Below are 27,148 nucleotides of genomic sequence, written 5' to 3' on the forward strand. Positions count from 1 at the left end.
AAGTGGCTCTGACAGGTCCTGGTGCTGTGCCACACAGGATTACTGTGACAGGCGGCTGTGGCAGGGACTTAGCTGCATTATTTCACTCCACTCATTAAGGTTTATTTCAGGACTGCAGACTCCATGCGAAGCAGGTCAGACGACACATTGACAGGCTCTAGGCCGTTGTGTTGATGTCTGTCCGCCGTGCTTACCTCACCTGGCACCAGAACACATTCCTGGGAGTAGAGACGAAACCCGTCCAAACCGAGTGTCATGAGAATTTCTATCTCTAATTCAACCTAAGCTTGAATCATTACCAGGGGTTGTAAGGCTCTGGTTTTAATCATAAATGATTCAAGGTCCACAACCAGCAAGAATGATCTGTATTTTTATTCATGGAGAGCTCTCCCGCCAAAACCCATACATACAGCTTTATACCCCTTGACACACAAAGGCACTTTGCTCCGCCCACCTTTAGGAGGCTTTTTTTAACCCGTTTTCTCAGTCCCCTTCACCCTGGAATGTTTAGTCCCGCCCCCCTCTGTTAGTGGGTTGCCATTACATTATAACTCTTTAACACCGTTCACACATTTATACTGTATTTGGGGTGAAATCCTTTAGTCATTATTCTTAAAATACAAATTAATCTAACACCGAGCTAGCCAACAACTACCATGGAGTAGATTAACTGTATCTTACGTAAGGTTATGCATGTCAGAGTCTGCTACACAAAGATAGACAAAGTTAAAAAAGGCACAATTAGTGACATGTGGCAGTCGGACTACAAAAATCTAATATTAGGGTTTGAACGTACAAATACCTAAAAAATATATGCACACATGACTGTCAATCCGTCTGCTAAATGGCATATATTATTATTATATATTAGAACAAAAACACATTCAATACACCAAACATTATTATTAGGTTTAATCTAGTTCAGTTGGTCACCGGAAGTTGAGCCATTTACTCCAGAATATATAGGGAAGTAAGACTAAGTAACTTGACTTAAACCCTTTGCTCTTTGGGGAGCATTGGTCATTCACAAACTTCCTCCGTGGGGTTCAGTGTTGAGCGGTTTTCTCCACTTACTTTAAAAAGGGATGATCCTGCTTCTTTCAGTTCTAAGTACCTACAGAGAATAGTTCCACCTCCACACTAAGTACCTACAGAGAATAGTTCCACCTCCACACTAAGTACCTACAGAGAATAGTTATTCACAGCAAGATTGGTTGCTATACTGTGTGTAGTAATAGAGGCTACATCACCTGGGCTTTAGTCTTCAGACTTCAATGGAACCATATTCCCTACATAGTGCACTACTTTTGACCAGGGCTCTGTTCAAAAGTAGTGCATTGGGCCTCCCGAGTGTCACAGCGGTCTAAGGCACTGCATCTCAGTGCTTGAAGCGTCACTACACACCCGGGTTCGATCCCGGGCTGTATCACAACCGGCCGTGATCGGGAGTCCCATAGGGCCACACCCGTCGCTATGGGCGTGCCATAGGGGGCCGGGCCCGCCCCCAAAAATGCTTGTGCCCCCCCCCCACTATTAAATATACGTACTGTAGGCTAAAAATTATTGTGCCCTGCCCTCCCATGCATTTCATATGCCCCCCTTAAGACTGAGGTCTGGCGACGGGTCTGCATAGGGCTGCGCACAATTGACCCAGCGTCGTCCGGGTTAGGGGAGGGTTTGGCCGGGGGGGGGGGGCTTTACTTGGCTCATCACGCTCTAGCGACTCCTTGTGGCGGGCCGGGGGGCCTGCAGGCTGACTTCGGTCATCAGTTGAATGGTGTTTATCCAACACATTGGTGCGGCTGGCTTCCGGGTTAAGCGGGTGGGTGTTAAGAAGCGCGGTTTGGAGGACGCATGACTCGACCTTTACCCCCTGAGCCCATTGGGGAGGTGCAGCGATTAGACAAGATCGTAATTGGGGAGAAAAATGAGGGTAAAATACAACAACAAAATAAATAAAGTAGTGCACTATATAGGGAATAGGGTGCCATTTGGGAAACAACCCTAAAACTCCTCAGGAACCAGAAGTGACCCAATAAATCTACTTGGTCACAACTATACAACAACCACCATAGCATGAAATGGCTTGGCTGAATCAGACCTGGGTTCAAATATGAAATAATCTCAAATACTTTATCCTGGCTTGATTGAGCTTGCCTTAGCATAACTGTATACCCCACCCATATGGCACTCCAGGCAGGCTAAAGTAAATGGTTAAAGTATTTGAAAGATTTGAAATAGTATTTTAACCCAAGTCTGGTAGGTATAGCTATTTTTTAAAAGTCTCATCATTTACAGCTGTACAGTACAGCTGCGTGCTGAGAATCACAGCATTTCCACGTAAGGTCAGTCGAGTCAGATTGAAAAGCGGCTGCATGGCAGAATACCTCGCTGTGTTTATTACAGTGTCAGAGGAATACATCAGTGAGTTCTAGAAGTAAAGCTATTGGCTATAAAATCTGTTTTACATTAACATGACTTGAAACTTAAGTTTTGTCCACTTTAAGTTGATCACACATCGAAATGTACTCTCTGGTTTTACTACCTTTATAATAATAATAATAATAATAATAATAATAATATGCCATTTAGCAGCACCTTCAAATCCCTCAACATGAACATGGCATTAAGAGCACTGTGGTATTTGTATTAAAACTTAGGTCAATGAGTGTCCTTTGTCTAGTCAATCATGAGACATCATTCAACCTAAGAGCAGATGCTTCTCCCCAAAGTCTATTTGAATGGAGAGTCAGTCACCATATCGCTATTGACAAGCTACATTGGACCCATGGTTTCCCAAGCCATCTAAATAAACAATCACCATTTACTTCACAACCTTGTACAAATAGCATTCTTCCTATGTGAAACCTAGTGCAATGAGAGTGCATGATGATGATTATGTTTGGATATGGCCTGTACCATAGAATTAGAATGTGAGAATGGACCATTCTAATTCTATGGCCTGTACAGTAGTGTAACCATAGAATTAGAATGTGAGAATGGACCACTCTAATTCTATGGCCTGTACAGTAGTGTAACCATAGAATTAGAATATGAGAATGGACCATTCTAATTCTATGGCCTGTACAGTAGTGTAACCATAGAATTAGAATGTGAGAATGGACCATTCTAATTCTATGGCCTGTACAGTAGTGTAACCATAGAATTAGAATAGAATGGGCATAGACGAAAACTTCCTTTATCTTCCTTTTAACTTCACAACGACCGGCTCAGTAAACTTCTGACCAGTCAGGAACTGCCACACCCCTCCTCTGTAGAACTCATTCCCAAAGGAATAGAGCCACGCGTTGAAAATGGGGTTCATTTTCGCCAAAACAGGAAGCAACTAGGAAATGAATAAACATGTTTTCTTGTTAAAGGATTTAAATAAAACAATCTCCATTCACATTTCATTGAACTAAAACATTATCAATCACAGAGAGACAAGAGAAAAAAGACAGAGAAATATAGGAAGAAGAAGCAAAACAAGAAGCAAAAGAAGAAGAAGAGGCAAAGGAGGAAAAATAAGCAAAAGAAGAAGAACTGCTCACCATTCTCAGCTTTGGAGAGACCAGTTTGGCATTGTCAAAGCAGGCGTAGATACACATGATTTCGTAGGGTCCCCAGCAGAACAACAGAACCCTCAGTGGTACACTGGTGTTCCACTGGAAAACAAGGACGGTAAATAAAGCTGTATTGAATGGGCCTTTTAAGGGTTAGTGCTATCTGGAATCCTTGGGATGTCCCTACCATAAACCCTAACCCTAACCCTAACCTTAACCTTAACCCTTACTTTAATCCTGTTTAGACTTTTCCGACTTTTAAGTCACACAATAACATCAATAACATATCAGCATCACATAATGTATAAAACACCAGAACATAGCGACAGTTATACGTACACACATACAGAACATAGTGACTGTTATACACCCACACAGAACACAGTGACTTATGTACACCCATACAGAACACAGTGACTTATGTACACCCACACAGAACATAGTGACGTATGTACACCCACACAGAACATAGTGTCATGACTTGCCCTCATGGGTTGAGGATCAAAGATGCCGGCTAGGCAAAGGTTTGAACATCCCCTCTCCTGGGGGCCAGTTCTATGACCGGTCATAAATTCCTTGCAGAAACTCTCTTTTCCGTGCCATGCAGTACTGACAGAGGGAATTTCCCTGTGAGACAAAGGAAGTCTTCCCGCCAAGACTCCAACATCCAAAAGTGGATAATGAAACAATATTCATACTTCAAAGAATGTGGGAAATGGTCGGTGGCGACTTAAAGAACAACTATGTCAAATTCGTTATTATGTTGTGATGTCATTAAAGATGGTGGAACAACATAACTGTATCTCTGGGGGGCTACACTTCCCAGTTATGAGGTTTGCATCTAATTGTTGTATAAAACGAATGATTAAGTATAATAATACTTTTATAAAGATAAATGTGATTTTAGCATTCTAGATGAGATGATTGTTTCCATATTGATTTGTTCTCAGTCAGTGGCCACGCCCAGATGAGCACAAACATGATGAAACGCCCCCTTTTCTACTCAAGTATAAATCCCCTCGTGACTAAATTCACCTCAGACCAGTGAAGTGTGAGCTAAACGTTACAAAATGGTTTAAAACTACAACTCCATTATCAAAGGAAGACCAAGCAGATTACGGTATAAGCCAAATGGTTGATGTTGCAAATGGTTGAATTTCTACCAGACCAGGAAGCGTGAAGCTGAAGCTACACGTTACAAAATGATTAGACCAGAAAGACCAGAAAACGTGAGACGTTAGTCCACACATTTGAAATGGAGAAACTCTGAAACTCTCAACCTCTACACGAGGTGAAGAAGAAGACAATGCACTAGACCTTATCATCTCAGTCTGCAGCTGGCATGTATAGTCGTCTAGAGAACTTTCACTAAAAGACACAAGTTGGGAAGGACAATCCCTCTCAGACAACCGCTGGTACATCTGAAGTATCTTTTCTAACAGATCAACTCTACGAACTACAGGGTACGCTGAAGTATCCATTCTAACCACCACTACGACCAGAAACTCTACCAAGGACATTGGGATCTCTGGTGGGCAAACCAGTCCTACATCATCAACTCAACGATCGAGGACAGCTACACGTAAATACATGTTGCATTTCTAATCCGAATGAGCGGGTGCTAAGCATTTCCATTTCCGTGAGCGTAGTTAAGAAATGTCTGATAGGTGAATTCCTTTGTCTCTTCCTTTGCCCCCCCCTCTCTCTCTGAATCCACCAATCTTCCTTCTAACCAAGCATTCATGCTATTGTTAGTCCAGTCCACTAAGGTCCTGTTTTCATTGTATTACGTTAGTAATCAATAACATATGTGTGTGTGTGTGTTATTGTTTAGTTAGTTAGTAAATAAATAATTAAGCCAATTTACTTTATTGCTGATTCATCAGTAAGGTCAGGGTTCTTGCAGGTTCAAGGATTATGCGACGTTGAGAATGAGACTGATAAGAGGTAATTATTTAATAAGTGACTGTTATCGATATATAATATATATCTTCTAATAGTTTAATTCGGGAGATGGTAACTCGTTAAAAACAACTTCTTCCATGGTGCCCCAAATTCCTAATGAGTTAATTGTTACATGATTAATTTAATCGAGTGACAATTAAACATAGTTAGGTGATTCGATAAATAACAGTCATACATTAAAGTAAGTCACGTCACGACAATAGTGACGTATGTACACCCACACAGAACATAGTGACTGTTATGTACACCCACACAGAACATAGTGACTGTTATGTACACCCACACAGAACATAGTGACTGTTATGTACACCCACACAGAACATAGTGACTGTTATGTACACCCACACAGAACATAGTGACTGTTATGTACACCCACACAGAACATAGTGATTGTTATGTACACCCACACAGAACATAGTGACTGTTATGTACACCCACACAGAACATAGTGACTGTTATGTACACCCACACAGAACATAGTGACTGTTATGTACACCCATATAACTCATTTTTGGTTTAGTTTTACACTTCTTACTTACAGCAACCCTTGTTTACAGGATTATCTTGCTTAAAGTTGTTGTAATCTGAATTTTATGGTACAAATTACGCATTGTTCATTTACTAGGATTTAAGACTATCACATCCATTTGTAATATATTGAGAAGTATGTTTTTCTGGCCAAAGATGAATGGTATTGATAAAATGCGTTGTAATGTTCCAAAGAACATGTTCCAAATGTTCTAACGGTAGAATGTTAAAAAGGTTTACCCTGTGCTTGTGGATCTTCTTGAAGTATGCGTGAATGGCGTCGTAGTTGGACTTCATGACATAAGCAGGGAAGATAAGGTAGAAGACAGTCAGTGCCCCCATATAGGTCATGTAGTCCCTGTTGGATGGAGATGCACATAGACAATAGAATGACATAAGACATATACTGTTTATACTGGGCACCTCTATGCATGGGGCATCCTCACTCATCTAGGGTTGCTATATTCTGGTAATTTTCAAAAAAAACATACCAGGTTTTCAAGAAATCCGAGAGGATTCCGCATTTCCTGCTTATTCCCTCCTGATTCCGGGAACCCTCCAACTGGGATTTCTGGAAAACCTGGGAATTTTGCAACCCTAGTCTGTGGGAGACATTGCTATAGAGCTTTGTTTTTATTGTCTGAAATGAATAATCCCAATCCATTAGAGATTTTTGGCAGTGCTCGCTCTGTGTGTGAAATGCTGGATGTTTTCAACTGGGGTAAAAGAGCCTACTTTTGTGGTAATCTACTGTATTCCATTGTTGACATATTACTAAGCCAAACAGTGATGTCAACAGCTGGTCTGGAATTCCCTGCACCATAGATGAGAGAGAACATTATGGTGTGTGCATGTTTAATTTCTGACCGTATGTCGCTCTGGATAAGAATGTCTGCTAAATGACCTACATTTTTATTTAAATATAGCCTACTTGTCTCCTTTGGTGTAGTCTAGAGTGCAGCAGGTCCTCATGGGCTCAAAGTCATAAACTCCCCAACCAGCCAGAGGGACGGCCGCCCAGAAGATGGCCATCCCCCAGATAACGATAGAAAAAGTCCAGGCCGTGCTCCAAAACAGCTTCTGATCTGGAACATAATAAAGCCATGTTTATTGGAATTTGCAAGAATATGTTTGTAGCTTTGTAGATGTTTATAGTGCATAAATAAATACATAAACACATTGTTAATAAATCAATAATGCTATAGTAAATGCCATGAATACATACTGTACAGTAGGATACTACTCACTGGTGACATATTGGTGATATCTGTCCCAGGCGATGGTAGCCAGGAAGCTGATAGAGGCCAGGACTGCTGTCATCCCCATGAAGGCATGGTTGCTACATCCATCTTGGCCCCAGGGCCAGTGTCTAGGGTGGCAAGAGAGGAGCACATTTAGGCTGTGTTTACACAGGCAGCCCAATTCTGATATTTTGCCTGATTATTTGCAAAATATATCTGATCTGATTGGTCAAAAGACCAATTATTGGCAAAAGATCAGAATTGGGCTGTCTGTGTAAACACAGCCGTGGAGTTTCTATTCCCATCAGGTATAAACATGGTGACTCATATTGCTGCAAATTGTTATACCAAATACACCTGCTTTGGGTTGTGGTTCTATTCAGTTAAACTATGAAATCAGGATCACAAAAAATTAACCATTGTTCAACATGACAGTTATGGGTGATTTTCACAACATTTAATCCATAGAAGGTTCCTTTAGAGGTTGGATTGTTGACATATATATTGACATTTGTATCTTAACGCATAATCGAGAAATAATTATTTGAATTTTGAATATTTGTGAAATCTGGGCTTTACCCAGGCCTCCTTTTAACCATTATCTCTGTTTAAAATGGGTCATAACTTTAAAACTAGCAGAGATCCCTCTCGAATTGTTATATGCCCGTAGAATATATGGTGTTCAACAATATGCTGAACAATTTGCCAAACCAACATTTTTATATTTTCAATATTCATGTTTATATTTTTCAATAATTATAAAATGTTAGATTTTTTTTTATTGAAATCAAAATACTAATATTACAGAGCAAGCGGTAAAGCTTCATATGACACCAATTTTTTGGTGTCTTAAAGGAGGCCTGGGTAAGGCCAAAATGTCAAAAAAAGTCCAACTTCAATCAATTATTTCTCAATTATGCTTTAAGATACAAATGTCAAATACCCTTCCTCCAAAGGACCCTTATATGGATTATATTTCATGAAAATCCAAAAAGAATTAGTCATTTTAAAATGTGTCATTTCTTTCCTAGTTTCGTGAGGAATCACCTTTATGTGTAGTATATTATGTCCATGATCTATATATATCTATATCTATATCTATATCTATATATATATATCCATTATAGCTATTCAGATATATATGAAACATGTGCCTCCCTAGAATGCCTCTTTAGAATGATTTGCACTGACATCCCGTCTGTAAACCACTTTTAGATCAATGCATAAGCGCATGTTTTGTAACAACTATTGTACACATAAATTAGGCAACCTCTACAGGCATTAATGCAGTGTCAGAGGATAAGAATTCATACCTATAAGTTAAGCTGGCGTATGCAGCGATCAGGCCGGTTACATTGAGCATAATGTCAGCCACAGCAAGGTTAAACACAAGAAAATTACTGGGAGTTCGCATTTGCTTTACGCTAATATAGGCCAATATTGAAATGGCGTTGAGGAAGAATCCAAGAAGACCTAAAACACACACATGAAAAAAAGAAATCATAATGGGAAACAACATGTGATAGATTCCATGACATAAACAGACTAAATGGAGGTTTAGCGTTTCAGTTAAGTTACATAGCCTATACGTTTTACGCCTATATCGGAAATTGTTGAATTTTCAGCGCACATACTTTTATTTCACTTTCACATTTCAACCTTACAAAACATAATCTTCCAAATCTTTATATAATTCACATCTCCCATTGACAACTATGAATGATTTGAAGTTGCCAAGTTGCTGTCATTACTTGAAGAATCTTCTAAGTATTTCTCGGGCCAAATCTTTTTTTTTTTTTGTCCGACTTTAACATCATTAGGCCTATCCATTTAAGAACACTTTAAAAGCCCACACTGCTCCATCCTCTGGCAGACGTTTCCCTAATGCAAATACATCTTTCGTTTCAACATGTTTGGCATAAAATATTTCACTTACCCCCAACAAGAAGCGCTGAACCAAATGCAAACATGTCAAAATCGGAGAAACCCTCCGGTAATGTGTATGCTGCCATTTTTTAGTGCCCACTATAATTGTCGGACACTACAACTAATTCTTCTACGTTTATTCTTGCTCCTAAAAGTGAAAGAGGTTTCTAAGACTGAACTCCTTTTAAAGGCTATTTCACGTGAAAAGGCATGCAAGGACTTATCTCAAGTAAAACCCTCACCAATCCCTACAAGAATGTTCTAATAAGTGGTAAAATAGCAATAGAGTCTGCTGCACATTGGATAAGTGCTAATTTTCTTCTTTTTCCGATTATTTTTTTTTCTTCCCCAATCTTTGTGTTCATTGAAGTGGTTTCTGCGCACCCAGTGCGCATGCGCAGCTCACTGATCTATAAAACAACTGATAAGGATACCGTCTCTCTCACATTATAGGCTACTGACCAGTGGTGAAAGCGTTTATATTATCACTGAACTCTAAACCCACAGGTCATCCTTTATCCTTAGGAGGCTAAACATTATATGGCACATGACAATAAAGGATCTCTCTCTTATTCTGATAGGTAAACCTACAGATGCCAATGATGTGTTTTATCCTGGCGCTCCCTGTATCACATTATGGTGTTGACTGTGATTTATCATGGCCTGGAGCTCCCTGTATCACATCATGATGTTGACTGTGGTTTATCATGGGCTGGAGCTCCCTGTATCACATTATGGTGTTGACTGTGATTACTGCGTCTGTTCTGATTCTATGTGTTCATGTTTGTGTTGTGTAAAATAATAAAGAAGCCAGTTTAATGTACACATGTCACCGGGAACAGGTCAAGCCTCCTGTAGTTATACACTATATTATATATTGATTGTCTACTTCAGTGTTAATGCCAAGTACAGTACATCTAGATGGAGAAAATGGAAAGTGGCAACTGATATCTCTGTAATTTTACGATTTACAATTCAATATCGATATCTATCGGTCAAAGCTTTAGATGGCATTATGACTAGGCTCTTTGAGTTGGTATGTGATACATTAGCTCAGTTTCATCCTTCATCCATAGATCCCAAAGACTTGGATAGCCTAGAGATGGTCCCAAGGGGTCTTATCATAATGTAACAACAGTCAAGACATAAACAATAGAGCTTGCTTGGCGTCACTCAGATAGTCCCAAATGGCACCCTATTCCTTATGTAGTGCACTACTCTTGACCAGGGACCAGGACCAGTAGTGCACTACATAGGGAATAGGGTGCCATGTGAATCACAGATAAACTGGAGGAGTAGTATTGCATTCTAATCAAAGACCCCACCTTTTACGGCATTGGAAAACAGCACCCACAGGTTCCTACATGGATTTGAATAATTTCTACCGCTGGTGTAGTGGGCCATCCGTCATAATCTGGTGATGTAGCAATAAAACAAAGGTTGCACTGTTGATGCAAGTCTAGCTGCCTGAGTTCGGACTTTAGACACTGAATAACACACAACTGTGTAACTTTTCAAAGCTCAACTCATTCCCCCGATCTGTCACCCTAGACTGCAGTTTATTCCTGCTAAGGCAGAAGGCAGCCCTCTTTATAAACGCTGTTTCACATTACTTAGCGCACACACACACACACACACACACACACACACACACACACACACACACACACACACACACACACCTTAGAGGGAAAACCCCTCCAGAATGAAAGTGATGTATTAATCAGGGCCATAGATAAATGACAGGATTAAAGAGGCATAGTTGGATGGTGACCCGGGATTTGCCTCCTGGTCGCAAATTGCTTGAAATCTTTAAAGCTTTTGTCTGCGCCTGGCAAATTTATGAGCCTGTCACAAATGCACCCTATCCCCTATATGGTGCACTACTACCCTATGGGTCCTGGTCAAAAGTAGTGTACTATATAGGGGATAGGGTTCCTTTTGGGATGCACATTACATCAGTGTCTGAATAGAGACAGGAGACAGACAGTGTACTCACACTGAAACCACTCTCACAGATAGAAAGTGCGTCATGAGGAGGGGTCAGTAGTTTTGCCGACTAATAGGTGTCCAGACCTACAGGAACAAAAGGCTGGAAACATTAACTGGATGAAGAAGCATAGTCATAGAATATTGAAACCGTCAGAACCCCTTGTGTAGAACCCTGACTCTGACTCTAGAACCATGACTCAACATAATATACAGGTTAAGAAAGGTTCACAAATCAAATTGATTGTTTTCTTTTACTCTTAGCTGCCATCTAGTGGTGCGTTCCATGTTATGTAGGGTCCCACTGGGGCCTTGTACACTATAGACCACTGGGGCCTTGTACACTATAGACCACTGGGTCCTTGTACACTATACACCACTGGGGCCTTGTACACTATAGACCACTGGGGCCTTGTACACTATAGACCACTGGGGCCTTGTACACTGTACACCACTGGGGCCTTGTACACTGTACACCACTGGGGCCTTGTACACTGTACACCACTGGGGCCTTGAACACTATAGACCACTGGGGCCTTGTACACTATAGACCACTGGGGCCTTGTACACTATAGACCACTGGGGCCTTGAACACTATAGACCACTGGGGCCTTGTACACTATAGACCACTGGGGCCTTGTACACTATAGACCACTGGGGCCTTGTACACTGTACACCACTGGGGCCTTGTACACTATAGACCACTGGGGCCTTGTACACTATAGACCACTGGGGCCTTGTACACTGTACACCACTGTGGCCTTGTACACTGTACACCACTGGGGCCTTGAACACTATAGACCACTGGGGCCTTGTACACTGTACACCACTGGGGCCTTGTACACTGTACACCACTGGGGCCTTGTACACTGTACACCACTGGGGCCTTGAACACTATAGACCACTGGGGCCTTGTACACTATACACCACTGGGGCCTTGTACACTGTACACCACTGGGGCCTTGAACACTATAGACTACTGGGGCCTTGTAGACTATAGACCACTGGGGCCTTGTACACTATAGACCACTGGGGCCTTGTACACTGTACACCACTGGGGCATTGTACACTGTACACCACTGGGGCCTTGAACACTATAGACCACTGGGGCCTTGTACACTATAGACCACTGGGGCCTTGTACACTATAGACCACTGGGGCCTTGTACACTATAGACCACTGGGGCCTTGTACACTATAGACCACTGGGGCCTTGTACACTATAGACCACTGTTCATTGGGGGAAAGGAGGCCACTGGTATGTGTTTTGATAATACTGGTGGATATCCCCTATTTGACCTAGATAGTTTGTGTGTATGTATTGATATGTAGACTACGTGTGCCTTTAAAAAAAATGTATGTAGTTCTGTCCTTGAGCTGTTCTTGTCTATTAATGTTCTGTATTATGTCATGTTTCATGTTTTGTGTGGACCCCAGGAAGAGTAGCTGCTGCTTTTGCAACAGCTAATGGGGATCCTAATAAAATACAAAATACCAAATCAGTGTGACTTTGTTACAGAAGCTTACATGTTAATAGATATTTCGCCTGAAAATAATGCACCCATTTTCATACATTTAAGAGATAATGGGCTCTATGTCAAAAACATGGCATGCAACCTTTTTATGATACACTACGGTAATAATTCTGTATTGAAAAAAAAAAAGCAAAATATTTTCTTAGAATCCCTAATGCCGATTTTCTTTTTGACCTGACTGCGTTTCAGTTGTGCTGATAATGTGCTTTTCCAACATTTTATTAATTTATTGCAGCACAACCCGTAAATTAAACACATGTAGGCTATACTATATATATATATATATATATATATATATATATATATATATATATATATATATATATATATATATATATATATATATATATATATACACTACTGGTAAAAAGTTTGGACACACCTACTCATTCAAGGGTTTTCCTTTATTTTTACTATTTTCTACACTGTAGAATAATAGTGAAGACATTAAAACTATGAAATAACACATATGGAATCAAGTAGTAACCAAAGAAAGTGTTCAATAAATCAAAATATATTTTAGATATTAGATTCTTCAAATAGCCACCCTTTGCCTTGATGACAGCTTTGCACAATCTTGCAATTCTCTCAACCAGCTTCACCTGGAATGCTTTTCCAACAGTCTTGAAGGAGTTCCCACATATGCTGAGCACTTGTTTGCTGCTTTTCCTTCACTCTGCCGTCCGACTCATCCCAAACCATCTCAATTTGGTTGAGGGCGAGGGATTGCGGAAGCCAGGTCATCTGACACACCATCACTCTCCTTCTTGGTAAAATAGCCCTTACACAGCCTGGAGGTGTGTTGGGTCATTGTCCTGTTGAAAAACAAATGATAGTCCCACTAAGCCCAAACCAGATGGGATGGCGTATCGCTGCAGAATGCTGTGGTAGCCATGCTGGTTAAGTGTGACTTGAATTCTAAACAAATAACAGACAGTGTCACCAGCAAAGCACCCCCACACCATAACACCTCCTCCTCCGTGCCTTACGGTGGGAAATACACATGCAGAGATAATCCGTCCACCCACATCGCGTCTCACAAAGACACAAATGTCCAATTTGGACTCCAGACCAAAGGACGGTCTAATGTCCATTGCTCCTGTTTTTTGGCCCAAGCAAGTCTCTTCTTATTATTGGTGTCCTTTAGTAGTGGTTCCTTTTCAGCAATTCGACCATGAAGGCCTGATTCACACAGTCTCCTCTAAACAGTTGATGTTGAGATGTGTCTGTTACTTGATCTCTGTGAAGCATTTATTTGGGCTGCAATTTCTGAGGCTGGTAACTCTAATGAACGTATCCTCTGCAGCAGAGGTAACTCTGGGTCTTCCATTCCCTTGGCGGTCCTCATGAGAGAGTTTCATCATAGCGCTTGATGGTTTTTGTGACTGCACTTGAAGAAACTTTCAAAGTTCTTGAAATGTTCCGTATTGACTGACCTTCATGCCTTAAAGTAATGATGGACTGTTGTTTCTCTTTGCTTATTTGAGTTGTTCTTGCCATAATATGGACTTGGTCTTTTACCAAATGGGGCTATCTTCTGTGTACCCCCCATACATTTTAACATTTACATTTTAGTCATTTAGCAGACGCTCTTATCCAGAGCGACTTACAGTTAGTGAGTGCATACATTTTCATACTGGCCCCCCGTGGGAAACGAACCCACGACCCTGGCGTTGCAAGGGCCATGCTCTACCAACTGAGCTACAGGGGACTACCTGTACCTTGTCACAACACAACTGATTGGCTCAAACGCATTAAAAAGGAAAGAAATTCCACAAATTAACTTTTAAGAAGGCACACCTGTTAATTGAAATGCATTCCAGGTGACTACCTCATGAAGCTGGTTGAGAGAATGCCAAGAGTGTGCAAATATGTCATCAAGGCAAAGGGTGGCTATTTGAAGAATCTCAAATATAAAATATATTTTGATTTGTTTAACACTTTTTTTGGTTACTACATTATGTGTTATTTCGTAGTTTTGATGTCTTCCCTATTTTTATACAATGTAGAAAATAGTAAAAATAAAGAAAAACCCTTGAATGAGTAGGTGTTCTAAAACTTTTTTGTAACAAATATCAACAGTTTCCTTTTGCGTTGTAGTTAACTTACATTGTCTCATTCAAGAAAATAAATAAAGTGCATCTATGAAAGTAAATGAATCGCCAAAACTAATGGTCCACTCCCATCTCTGTAATAAACCCCAACTATAGGGAAGTGTTTTACTCTGCATATAAACAAAGCGAAACTACACAGCCCGTGTATCAACTGCCAGGAGGAAATAATCGTGTAAATGAAAATAACCCAAGTCCTTTCCACTAATCCCTGTCCATCCTTTTTTATCTCAGGCTTCCGAACGACGTTAAAACCAATATGCGGCACGGAGATAGCGGGACCCACACATGATGCATAGCAGGCTCGGAATAACAAATAAACAGTACTTTTGTTATTTGTCAAATTATCTTGTAGTTTAGTTTGATAGTATATTTGATAGTGAAGTTTCGGAGAGAAAATGTTTCCAGGTTTTAGTCTGGGTTTCTGTTTGGCATTACTTTTCCTCGGACGGTTTGTTTGCAACGCGTGTCTGTCTCAATGTAGCTGCTTCTTTCATAAACTATCGGACGGATCCAACGCAAGGTAAGACCATTGCAATTATTACAACTGATTAAAATGTTAATGTAAACAACTTCTATTCTACATATTGTTCTGTTGTGTGGTACCTGGGCGTAGTATGCAGGTAAGGTCTGCACTTCTTTTTTTTTTTATATATAGGCTTGAGGATTAACTTGCTCTGCTCTAATCCCCTTTCCTTGGTCCTGATGTATACACCACGTTTAGACCGAGGGAGAAAAAAATAATGGAAAAAACAAACGGTTAAAAACCGAGCAAATAAAATATTTAGGGTGATTTTTTTTTATGCATGAATTGTCAACCTATCATATGTCATGAACACGTACAAGGCCATGGTTAATTGAATCAACCTTGTAATAACGTTTAATTATTTAAATAAACATGTTACAACAGGTTATACAGTGACATTCACTAACATGGGTTTACCTTTCTCTCTATCTATCTAGGAGTGTCCTTTGTAATGACCCAGAGATCACGCTGGTCCCACCCAACTTTCCCGCAGACACCTTGAAACTGCGGATCGAGAAGACTGCCATCACAAGGATTTCCAGCGAAACCTTTCACTACCTCAACAGTCTGGAATTTCTCTGGATGTCTTTCAATTCTCTGAACTCTTTAAATGTAGACAGCTTCCGTGGCCTGAGAAGTCTGGATGAGCTGAGACTGGAAGGGAACGCTCTCACCTCTTTCCCCTGGGAATCTCTGACTGATATGCCCAACCTCAGGCTACTGGACCTGCATAATAATAAGATATCGTCGATCCCGGCCGAGGCGACCAGCTATATCAAGAACCTGACCTACCTGGACTTATCTAGCAACAGCCTGGCCACTGTACCTCCTGAGGTTCTCTCTACGTGGTTATCTGTGAAACTATCTCAAGGAGATGGGGAAAGTTCCAAATATATTCTAGGTAAGGATCTAAACAGCTAATTAAGCAATTAATTAATCAATCAATTCCAATTAAAGCAATCTTTATTTACCTAGAGGGAATCCCATTTGGTTTGCTCGAACCACCCAGTTTATAAATAGCATTCACTATTTATATTAATGATTTAGACAAAAATGTCAAAAATGCACAACTTCATTTTTATGCTGATGATACTGTTATTTACTGTTGTGCCTCATCTCTTACAAAAGCTTTCCAGAACTTGCAAACTGCTTTTTATACTGTTCAACATACCTTGTGTCAATTGAAGCTTATCCTCAATACCGACAAAACTAAACTAATGGTGTTTTCTAATGCAAGAAATAGACCTCTGAACCTTTCACCTGTTACTACCTGTCAGGGCAAGGAGATTGAGGTTGTAACCTCATATAAATATCTTGGAATTCTAATTGATGACGGCCTCTCTTTTAAATTGCATATTCAACAACTTACAAAAAAATTGAAGCTGAAATTGGGATTTTATTTTAGGAATAAGGCCTGTTTTTCTTTTGAAGCCAGAAGGAGGCTAGTATCAGCTACATTTATGCCTTTACTAGACTATGGGGATATTTTATATATGAATGCTTCCGCTCAGTGTTTGAGATCAATTGACACTCTTTACCATGGTACTTTGAGATTTATTTTAAACTGCAAAACCCTTACGCACCACTGTACTTTGTATACCAGGGTTGGCTGGCCTTCTCTAGTCACTCGTAGGCTCAGTCACTGGTATACTTTTATTTACAAAGCCATTTTGGGTTTACTACCTTTTTATTTGGGCATTTTTATTGTTCAGAAATGTGGTGGGTACTCTCTTCGTTCACTGGACTTTATCCTGCTAACTGTTCCAAATGTCCGAACTGAATTTGGTTAAAGGTCTTTTATGTACTCTGCGCCATCGTCTTGGAACACCTTACAAAATAATTTTAAACTGGAAGAACTTGTCCCGATTGGTGTTTTTAAATCTCTGATGAAGGATTTTGAGGCTGATTCCCTGACCTGTCAATGTTTTTAATTTGCTGTTTTTGATATTGTTATACTCTTGTGAATTCATGAATGGTTTTTTACTAGATTACTTGTAGTTTTTCATGTTGTCTGTCTGTAATTTTTTGTAATGACTTGGTGCTGCCTATCTTGGCCAGGACGCTCTTGAAAAAGAGATGTTAAATCTCAATGAGCCTTTCCTGGTTAAATAAAGGTTAAATAAAAAATAAAAAATAAAATTAACTGGAAAGTTGGAGGCATCAGCATTTGGGAGTAGTAAAAGGATTAGTCTAATTATAGTGAAGCCATACTGTAGTGTTAATGTGACTACATTCACTAGTATCACTTCAAACTAACATGATTACTTCTACTTACAATGAATTCTTGCTAAACTGCCTTTGTATACACATAACACATGGTGATAGTTCAGACAGAGCAAGAACATTTGTCCAAAATATGCATGTTTGTCTTATCTATTGCCATGCTAAAAGTGATGTTGTTTTATTTTACCTTTGTTTAGCTACCATTGTTGTTACTTTATCTACCTAAGTCGCTCTGGATAAGAGCACCTGCTAACGAACAAAAATGTTTATGGGGCGGCAGGTAGCTTAGTGGTTAAGAGCGTTGTGCCAGTAACCGAAAGATCGCTGGCTCTAATCCCCGAGCCGACTAGGTGAAAAATCTGTCGATGTGCCTTTGAGCAAGGCACTTAACCCTAATTGCTCCTGTAAGTCGCTCTGGATAAGAGCGTCTGCTAAATGACTAAAATGTAAATGTATATCCTGGTGAAATGTTTATTTTATTCATCGCTGTAGGTCTCCATGACAACCCGTGGCTGTGCGACTGCCGGCTCTATGACGTGGTCCAGTTCCAGAAGTCTCCATCGTCCTCCGTGGCTCTGATCGACACCAGGCTGCGCTGCGCTGACCCAGAGAGCCTGTCGGGGGTGCTGTTCAGCGAGACGGAGCTCCAGAGGTGCCAGGAGCCCCGGGTCCACACGGCTGTGGCCCGGGTCAGGAGCTCCCTGGGGAACAACGTCCTGCTGCGCTGTGGGACCATCGGAGTCCCCATCCCAGAGCTGTCCTGGACCCGGGCAGACGGCAAACAGATGAACGGCACTGGTGAGTTTAATTGATTTATGAATGTATTTATTTTATTGTGTATTTTATTTATGTTAAACAAATCAAAATATATTTTATATTTGAGATTCAACAAATAGCCACCCTTTGCCTTTGTCACGACTTCCTCCGAAGCGGCCTCCTCTCCTTGTTCGAAAAGGCTTCGGCGATCGTCGTCACCGGCCTTCTAGCCACTGCCGCTCCTCTTTTCATCATTCCATTGGTTTTGTCTACTTTTTTTTACACACACCTGGTTCATATCCCCTCATCAGTCTCTGTACTAGTATTCCCTCTGCTCCCCATGTCATTGTGTGTGATTGTTTCCATGTGGAGGTGTCATTAGCTCGGTAGAGCATTATGTACTTTATCGCCGGGATATTCACCTGTGTGTTTTGTTTTCCCCAGTTTATTTTATTTTATTTATTTATTTCACCTTTATTTAACCAGGTAAGCCAGTTGAGAACAAGTTCTCATTTACAACTGCGACCTGGCCAAGATAAAGCAAAGCAGTGCGATAAAAACAACAACACAGAGTTACATATGGGGTAAAAAAACATAAAGTCCAAAAAAAAAAATACTACAGAAAATATATATACAGTGTGTGCAAATGTAGCAAGTTATGGAGGTAAGGCAATAAATAGGCTATAGTGCAAAATAATTACAATTAGTATTAACACTGGAATGCTAGATGTGCAAGAGATTATGTGCAAATAGAGATACTGGGGTGCAAAAGAGCAAAATAAATAACAATATAGGGATGAGGTAGTTGGGTGGGCTAATTTCAGATGGGCTGTGTACAGGTGCAGTGATCGGTAAGGTGCTCTGACAACTGATGCTTAAAGTTAGTGAGGGAGATAAGAGTCTCCAGCTTCAGAGATTTTTGCAATTCGTTCCAGTCATTGGCAGCAGAGAACTGGAAGGAATGGCGGCCAAAGGAGGTGTTGGCTTTGGGGATGACCAGTGAGATATACCTGCTGGAGCGCAGACTACGGGTGGGTGCTGCTATGGTGACCAATGAGCTAAGATAAGGCGGGGATTTGCCTAGCAGTGATTTATAGATGGCCTGGAGCCAGTGGGTTTGACGACGAACATGTAGTGAGGACCAGCCAACAAGAGCGTACAGGTCACAGTGGTGGGTAGTGTATGGGGCTTTGGAGACAAAACGGATGGCACTGTGATAGACTACATCCAATTTGCTGAGTAGAGTGTTGGAGGCTATTTTGTAAATGACATCGCCGAAGTCAAGGATCGGTAGGATAGTCAGTTTTACGAGGGCATGTTTGGCAGCATGAGTGAAGGAGGCTTTGTTGCGAAATAGGAAGCCGATTCTAGATTTAACTTTGGATTGGAGATTCTAAATGTGAGTCTGGAAGGAGAGTTTACAGTCTAACCAGACACCTAGGTATTTGTAGTTGTCCACATACTCTAGGTCAGACCCGTCGAGAGTAGTGATTCTAGTCGGGTGGGCGGGTGCCAGCAGCGTTCGATTGAAGAGCATGCATTTAGTTTTACTAGTGTTTAAGAGCAGTTGGAGGCTACTGAAGGAGTGTTCTATGGCATTGAAGCTCGTTTGGAGGTTTGTTAATACAGTGTCCAATGAAGGGCCAGATGTATACAAAATGGTGTCGTCTGCGTAGAGGTGGATCTGAGAGTCACCAGCAGCGAGAGCGACATCATTGATATACACTGAGAAAAGAGTCGGCCCAAGAATTGAACCCTGTGGCACCCCCATAGAGACTGCCATAGGTCCAGACAACAGGCCCTCCGATTTGACACATTGAACTCTATCTGAGAAGTAGTTGGTGAACCAGGCGAGGCAGTCATTTGAGAAACCAAGGCTATTTAGTCTGCCAATAAGAATGCGGTGGTTGACAGAGTCGAAAGCCTTGGCCAGGTCGATGAAGACGGCTGCACAGTACTGTCTATTATCGATCGCGGTTATAATATCGTTTAGGACCTTGAGCGTGGCTGAAGTGCACCCATGACCAGCTCGGAAACCGGATTGCATAGCGGAGAAGGTACGGTGGGATTCGAAATGGTCGGTGATGTGTTTGTTAACTTGGCTTTCAAATACTTTCGAAAGGCAGGGCAGGATGGATATAGGTCTGTAACAGTTTGGATCTAGAGTGTCACCCCCTTTTGAAGAGGGTTACAGTGCGCCGTTAAGTCGCACTGTAATTATTTTACGCATTGCTGCGAACCGCTGTATTGGCGGAATAAACCATTATTCTGGGATTTACACCTCCTGCGCCTGACTCCATCCAAATCACCCGCTATAGAATCACCCGAACAGCATGGAGTCAGCAGGAGCAGAGAATATGCCTGGAGTTGTTGAGCGGGTCTGGGAGCATTCCAACATGTTAGCAAGCTTGGGCGAAGCGATGGATCGGGTTCTCCAGGCCATCCAGCGCCTGGAGAGGAGAGGACCCGACCCTGCGGAACCAGCTCAGCGACCGGATCCAGCCACCCACACACCAGCACCCAGAGGTATTCACCTTTCTCGACCAAGGGAATACGACAGGACAGCGGCCCGCTGCCAGGGTTTTCTCCTGCAGCTGGACCTCTATTTCAACACCATCAGCCCGGCTCCATCGGATTGTGAGAAGGTGTCCGCCCTCGTCTCCTGCCTCTCGGGGAAAGCCCTGAAGTGGGCCAACGCGGTCTGGAGTGAAGGAGGAGACGCGTTGGACAACTGTGGAGAGTTCGCTCGCCTCTTCCGGGCAGTCTTTGATCATCCCCCCGAAGGAAGAGAGGCGGGCGAACGTCTGGTCCATCTGAGGCAGGGACGAGGACCGCGCAAGACTTTGCCCTGGAGTTTAGAACTCTAGCAGCTGGGTCCGGGTGGAACGTGCGGGCCCTCATCGACCACTTCCGATGCGGCCTGTGTGAGGACGTCCGAAGGGAGCTAGCTTGCAGGGATACCACGTTGACCTTCAACCAACTGGTGGACATGGCCATCCGGTTGGACAACCTGCTGGCTTCGAGAGGACGTCCTGGAAGGGGCCTGCCCGTTTCACCCCCCTTCAACCCGGATCATGTTCCGATGGAGCTGGGTGGTGCAGCGTTCCGGGAGAACGGAGGACGACAGTTCCAGTGTCACTCTTGTGGCAAGAGAGGACATTCTGCTGCACGATGTCATCAGAGTTCTTCTGGTTCTGGAGGCGGCAGGCAGGGCACTCTCGCGTCACCCCAGGTAGCGCAAACCCACACTCGTTCAGAGCCCTCTGCTGCGCATTTCACCATCCACGTCAACTTTCCTGATTACACGGTAGTTCCCCAGTGTAAGGTGCTGGTAGATTCAGGCGCAGCTGGGAACTTTATGGACAGGTCTTAGCTCTTAGTCTATGTATTCCATTGGTTCCCCTGTCTATTCCATTACCCATCAAAGCACATGACAATCAACCATTAGGGTCAGGTTTTGTTAGGGAGGTTACAGCACCAGTCACTATGATTACGCAGGAGACCCATAATGAGCAAATCACGTTTCACATTATTGAGTCCCCTGATTTTCCTGTTGTGTTGGGCCTTCCCTGGCTAGCACTACACGACACCATCTTTTCATGGCCACAGAGGGCTCTCACAGGGTGGTCGCGAGAGTGTCAGGGTAGGTGTCTAGCTGTTTCCGTTGGTGCGACCACTACTCCTCATTTCCTCTGTCCTTTGTGAACGAGGTGTTTCGGGACATGCTTGGTCGCGGTGTGGTGGTCTACATCAAAGACATCCTGGTGTATTCCACTATGCGCGCCGAGCATGTGTCCCAGATTTGCAGAGTGCTGGGCCGACTGTTGGAGCATGACCTGTATGCCAAGGCAGAACAGTGTCTGTTCTTCCAACAATCTGTCTCCTTCCTTGGATACCACATCACCACCTCAGGTGTGGAGATGGAGGGAGATCGCATTTCAGCCGTGCGTAATTGGCCGACTCCAACCACGGTAAAGGAGGTGCAGCGCTTCATTGGCTTTGCCAATTACTATCGGTGGTTTATCCGGGGCTTTGGCAAGGTCGATAGCTCGGTGGAGCATTATGTACTTTATCGCCGAGATATTCACCTGTGTGTTTTGTTTTCCCCCAGTGCGCCGTTAAGTCACACTGTAGTTGTTTTACGCATTGCTGCGAACTGCTGTATTGGCCGAATAAACCATTATTCTGGGATTTACACCTCCTGCACCTGACTCCGTCCAAATCACCCGCTACAGCCTTGATGACAGCTTTTCACACTCTTGGCATTCTCTCAACCAGCTTCACCAGGAATGCTTTTCCAACCGTCTTGAAGGCGTTTCCACATATGCTGAGCACTTGTTGGCTGCTTTTCCTTCACTCTGCCGTCCGATTCATCCCACACCATCTCAATTAGGTTGAGGTTGGGGGATTGTGGAGGCCAGGTCATCTGATGCAGCACTCCATCACTCTCCCTCTTCGTAAAATAGACCTTACACAGCCTGGAGGTGTGTTGGGTCGTTGTCCTGTTAAAAAACAAATGATAGTCCCACTAAGCCCAAACCAGATGGGATGGCGTATCACTGCAGAATGCTGTGGTAGTCATGCTGGTTAAGTGTGCCTTGAATTCTAAAATAAATCACAGACCGTGTCACCAGCAAAGCAACCCCACACCATAACACCTCCTCCTCCATGCTTTACGGTGGGAAATACACATGATACACATGCAGAGATCATCCATTCACCCACACCGCGTCTCACAAAGACACAGCGGTTGGAACCAAAAATCTCTAATTTGGACTACAGACCAAAGGACACATTTCCACCAGTCTAATGTCCATTGCTCGTGTTTCTTGGCCCAAGCAGGTATCTTCTTCTTATTGGTGTCCTTTAGTAGTGGTTTCTTTGCAGCAATTCGACCATGAAGGCCTGATTCACACAGTCCCCTCTGAACAGTTGATTTTGAGATGTGTCTGTGTCTTGAACTCTGTCATTTATTTGGGCTGCAATTTCTGAGGCTGGTAACTCTAATGAACTTATCCTCTGCAGCAGAGAGAACTCTGGGTCCTCCATTCCTGTGGCGGTCCTCATGAGAGCCAGTTTCATCATAGCTCTTGATGGTTTTTGTGTCTGCACTTGAAGAAACTTTCAAAGTTCTTGAAATGTTCCGTATTGACTGACCTTCATGTCTTAAAGTAATGATGGACTGTCGTTTCTCTTTGCTTATTTGAGCTGTTCTTGCCAAAATATGGACTTTTTTCTGTACACCCCCCTACCTTGTCACAACTGATTGTCTCAAACGCATTAAGAAGGAAAGAGATTCCACATATTCACTTTTAAGAAGGCACACCTGTTAATTGAAATGCATTCCAGGTGACAACCTCATGAAGCTGGTTGAGAGAATGCCAAGAGTGTGGAAAGCTGTCATCAAGCCAAAGGGTGGCTACTTTGAAGAATCTCAAATATAAAATATATTTTGATTTCTTTAACACTTTTTTGGTTACTAAATGATTCCATATGTGTTATTTCATAGTTTTGATGTCTTCATTATTATTCTACAATGTAAAAAAAATAGTTTAAAAAAGCAAAAAAACCTTGAATGAGTAGGTGTGTCCAAACTTCTGACTGGTAGTGTACGTAAAAAATGGATGAAGGACAACACAAAAAAGTTGACATTTCAGTTGTGCTCTAAACCTGCTCCAGTTATGGCAGGTCTTAGCCTGGTCCCAGATCTATTTGTGCTGTCTTGGAAACTCTTATGGTCACTGTTTGGCGTAGTTCGCAAGACAGCACAAGAAGATCTGGGACCAGGGCATCTGGAAATCTGGGACCAGGGACCAGGAAATCTATTTTTGTACAGTCAGAAGCTGAAATAGCCTAGATTACAGATGGATGGACTGTTTTCTCTTCACTAATCACATTTTCTTCGTATTTCTTTGATAGTTCAGGAAGAAGTTTCAAAGGAGGGAATCATTTGGTCCCTCCTGAGTGTGCGTGCTGTCTCTTACAGGGACTCTGGGAAATACATCTGCAAAGCGACGAACTTTGTGGGGACTGCAGATGCCATCATCTCCCTGGTTATCACAGACTCCTTTAAAAATGATGAACAAGGTGGCAGCTCCAAGACTAGAAACCAAAGGGGACGGAAAACCGGTGGGTTTGGGAAAGCTGCCTACCAGGATAAACTCGTTACAAAATACATACCTCCACCAACCACCACGGCGGCCACGCCCATCATCGAACCACTAGGACCGGGCGGTTTCACAGGAAAGCATAATATCGAGAGCTACAGTATTTCGCGCAGCGTGGCTGACGGACAGACGCCCAGTCCTCCCATCACGGAGACAGCGATGCAGGAAGTGGAGAAGGAGATCCTTAGCAACCTGGCAGCCAATGTCTCTTCTTTACAGGCGCTGGCGCCGCCGGAGAAACGGGTGGTGCGATCGGTGAAGGTAATCGGGGACACCGACCACACCGTCTCCCTGAACTGGCGGGCCACGGCGGCCAAGAACACTACAGAGTTCAGCGTCCTGTACGCCGTGTTTGGCGAGAGGGACATGCGGAGGATCAACGTCGGTGCGGGAAAGAACCGGATCACCATCGAGGGCCTTGTGCCAAGGACAAAGTACATCGCCTGCGTCTGCGTCAAAGGCCTGATCCCAAAAAAGGAGCAGTGCGTAATCTTCTCAACGGACGAGGCGGCCAGCGCTAGCGGCACCCAGAAGCTCATTAACGTGGTGGTGATCACCGTGGCCTGCGTGATCGCTGTCCCCCTGACGTTGATCGTCTGCTGCGGGGCGCTCAAGAAGCGCTGTAAAAAGCTACTGGAGAGGAAATCCAAAGATATCCAAGAATCATATGTGACATTCGAGACCCTCTCCCCAGGACAGAAGCCTAACGGGATGGAGGGGGAGTACCTTGCCAGGCGACAGCCAGATGAGTCCAACAGACTGCTCTCTGCTAGGTCCAGTGTGGGCTCTGAGGCCACTTGTAGGACTGAGGGACCGCCTAACGAGTACTTTTGTTGATACCAAATGATGGCCTCAACCTTTATAGGGCAGAGAAAGTCTGTCCTTTCCAAGCACAACTTAAAGATGCGTTATAAAGGTTTTGTAGAATTTCAGCCAGTAGTTGACAGCAGCGTGAGTGAAACTGCTCAGAGACTGGACAGAACTAGAAGGACAGTTGCATGGACACTTTTGCCTTTGGATAAAACATGTGTGGTGAAATATGTGAGTTTAGATAAATAGGAGAAATAAATGTACAGCCTTGTGGGAATACAGGCCACCCTTGACCCTTGACCTGGTGAACTGTACAAAAATAAAGAAAAAAGAAAATGTTGATTTCATTGTACACATAAATTAGTTCTGATCTGCAAAGAAACATTTTATATTTGTCATGCACCTTTAAGGGGGTTATTTAACTTTTTCAAAATTCCCAGGTTTTCCAGAAATTCTGTGTGGAAGATTCCCAGAATCAGAATGGAACAAGAAACCCTAAATGGCCCATTCTACTAGAATTCAGGAAACCCATCTTCTTAATAAAGGTTTGCAAATAGAAAGAGTAATGACAGGGTTATTCTGAAATAAATCTGACCTCAGAATTCTGGCACAGTTGTTATTTGACAAAATAATGTATTTGTAAAGTATTGTTGAAGCAGAACTCAATATCTGTAGTGATGTTTTATACTACTGTGTATTTACCATATACAGTGAGGGGGGGGAAAGTATTTGATCCCCTGCTGATTTTGTACGTTTGCCCACTGACAAAGAAATGATCAGTCTATAATTTTAATGGTAGGTTTATTTGAACAGTGAGAGACAGAATAACAACAAATAAATCCAGAAAAACGCATGTCAAAAATGTTATAAATTGATTTGCATTTTATTGAGGGAAATAAGTATTTGACCCCCTCTCAATCAGAAAGATGTATGGCTCCCAGGTGTCTTTTATACAGGTAACGAGCTGAGATTAGGAGCACACTCATAAAGGGAGTGCTCCAAATCTCAGTTTGTTACCTGTATAAAATACACCTGTCCACAGAAGCAATCAATCAATCAGATTCCAAACTCTCCACCATGGCCAAGACCAAAGAGCTCTCCAAGGATGTCAGGGACAAGATTGTAGACCTACACAAGGCTGGAATGGGCTACAAGACCATCACCAGGCAGCTTGGTGAGAAGGTGACAACAGTTGGTGTGATTATTCCCAAATGGAAGAAACACAAAAGACCTGTCAATCTCCCTCGGCCTGGGGCTCCATGCAATATTTCACCTTGTGGAGTTGCAATGATCATGAGAACGGTGAGGAATCAGCCCAGAACTACACGGGAGGATCTTGTCAATGATCTCAAGGCAGCTGGGATCATAGTCACTAAGAAAACAATTGGTAACACACTACGCCGTGAAGGACTGAAATCCTGCAGCGCCCGCAAGGTCCCCCTGCTCAAGAAAGCACATATACAGGGCCGTCTGAAGTTTGCCAATGAACATCTGAATGATTCAGAGGAGAACTGGATGAAAGTGTTGTGGTCAGATGAGACCAAAATGGAGCTCTTTGGCATCAACTCAACTCGCCGTGTTTGGAGGAGGAGGAATGCTGCCTATGACCCCAAGAACACCATCCCCACCGTCAAACATGGAGGTGGAAACATTATGCTTTGGGGGTGTTTTTCTGCTAAGGGGACAGGACAACTTCACCGCATCAAAGGGACGATGGACGGGGCCATGTACCGTCAAATCTTGGGTGAGAACCTCCTTCCCTCAGCCAGGGCATTGAAAATGGGTCGTGGATGGGTATTCCAGCATGAC

The 27,148-nt window shown here is 42.7% G+C and overlaps 2 protein-coding genes and 1 long non-coding RNA gene across 3 annotated transcripts; 1 reads left to right on the forward strand and 2 right to left on the reverse strand.

Annotated features, from left to right (window-relative positions):
- Positions 1-354: 354 nt before the first annotated feature.
- Positions 355-1,526, reverse strand: LOC311124893. Its single transcript, XR_014612820.1, has 2 exons — positions 1,149-1,526; positions 355-1,114 (listed from the first exon to the last, which is right to left on the reverse strand). It is a non-coding gene; the product is annotated as an uncharacterized lncRNA (long non-coding RNA).
- Positions 1,527-2,376: 850 nt separating this feature from the next.
- Positions 2,377-9,645, reverse strand: LOC311124892 (RPE-retinal G protein-coupled receptor-like). The gene is made up of 7 exons (XM_084198990.1): positions 9,234-9,645; positions 8,611-8,770; positions 7,304-7,425; positions 6,988-7,141; positions 6,297-6,414; positions 3,552-3,665; positions 2,377-3,346 (listed from the first exon to the last, which is right to left on the reverse strand). Exons 1-7 carry the CDS (start codon positions 9,307-9,309, stop codon positions 3,200-3,202), a joined length of 891 nt encoding a protein of 296 aa, XP_084055116.1. The 5' UTR covers positions 9,310-9,645; the 3' UTR covers positions 2,377-3,199.
- A 5,610-nt stretch (positions 9,646-15,255) lies between these two features.
- On the forward strand, positions 15,256-25,366 carry LOC311124891 (leucine-rich repeat, immunoglobulin-like domain and transmembrane domain-containing protein 1; the record flags this gene model as incomplete). The annotated part of the gene is made up of 4 exons (XM_084198989.1): positions 15,256-15,380; positions 15,821-16,284; positions 18,099-18,404; positions 24,282-25,366. 4 exons carry the CDS (start codon positions 15,256-15,258, stop codon positions 25,364-25,366), a joined length of 1,980 nt encoding a protein of 659 aa, XP_084055115.1.
- Between the last annotated feature and the right edge of the window lie 1,782 nt (positions 25,367-27,148).

Source organism: Coregonus lavaretus (assembly GCF_964263955.1).
Source record: "Coregonus lavaretus genome assembly, contig: HAP1_SCAFFOLD_271, whole genome shotgun sequence".
NCBI lineage: Eukaryota > Metazoa > Chordata > Actinopteri > Salmoniformes > Salmonidae > Coregonus > Coregonus lavaretus.

Coding starts and splice junctions, on each gene's coding strand:
- LOC311124892 (XM_084198990.1), bottom strand. CDS start 9,309: ATGGCAGCATACACATTACCGGAGGGTTTCTCCGATTTTGACATGTTT. Junction 7,426..8,610: donor TACGCCAGCTTAACTTATAG/GTATGAATTCTT, acceptor TTGCCACCCTAG/ACACTGGCCCTGGGGCCAAG. Junction 7,142..7,303: donor ATATCACCAATATGTCACCA/GTGAGTAGTATC, acceptor ATTATGTTCCAG/ATCAGAAGCTGTTTTGGAGC.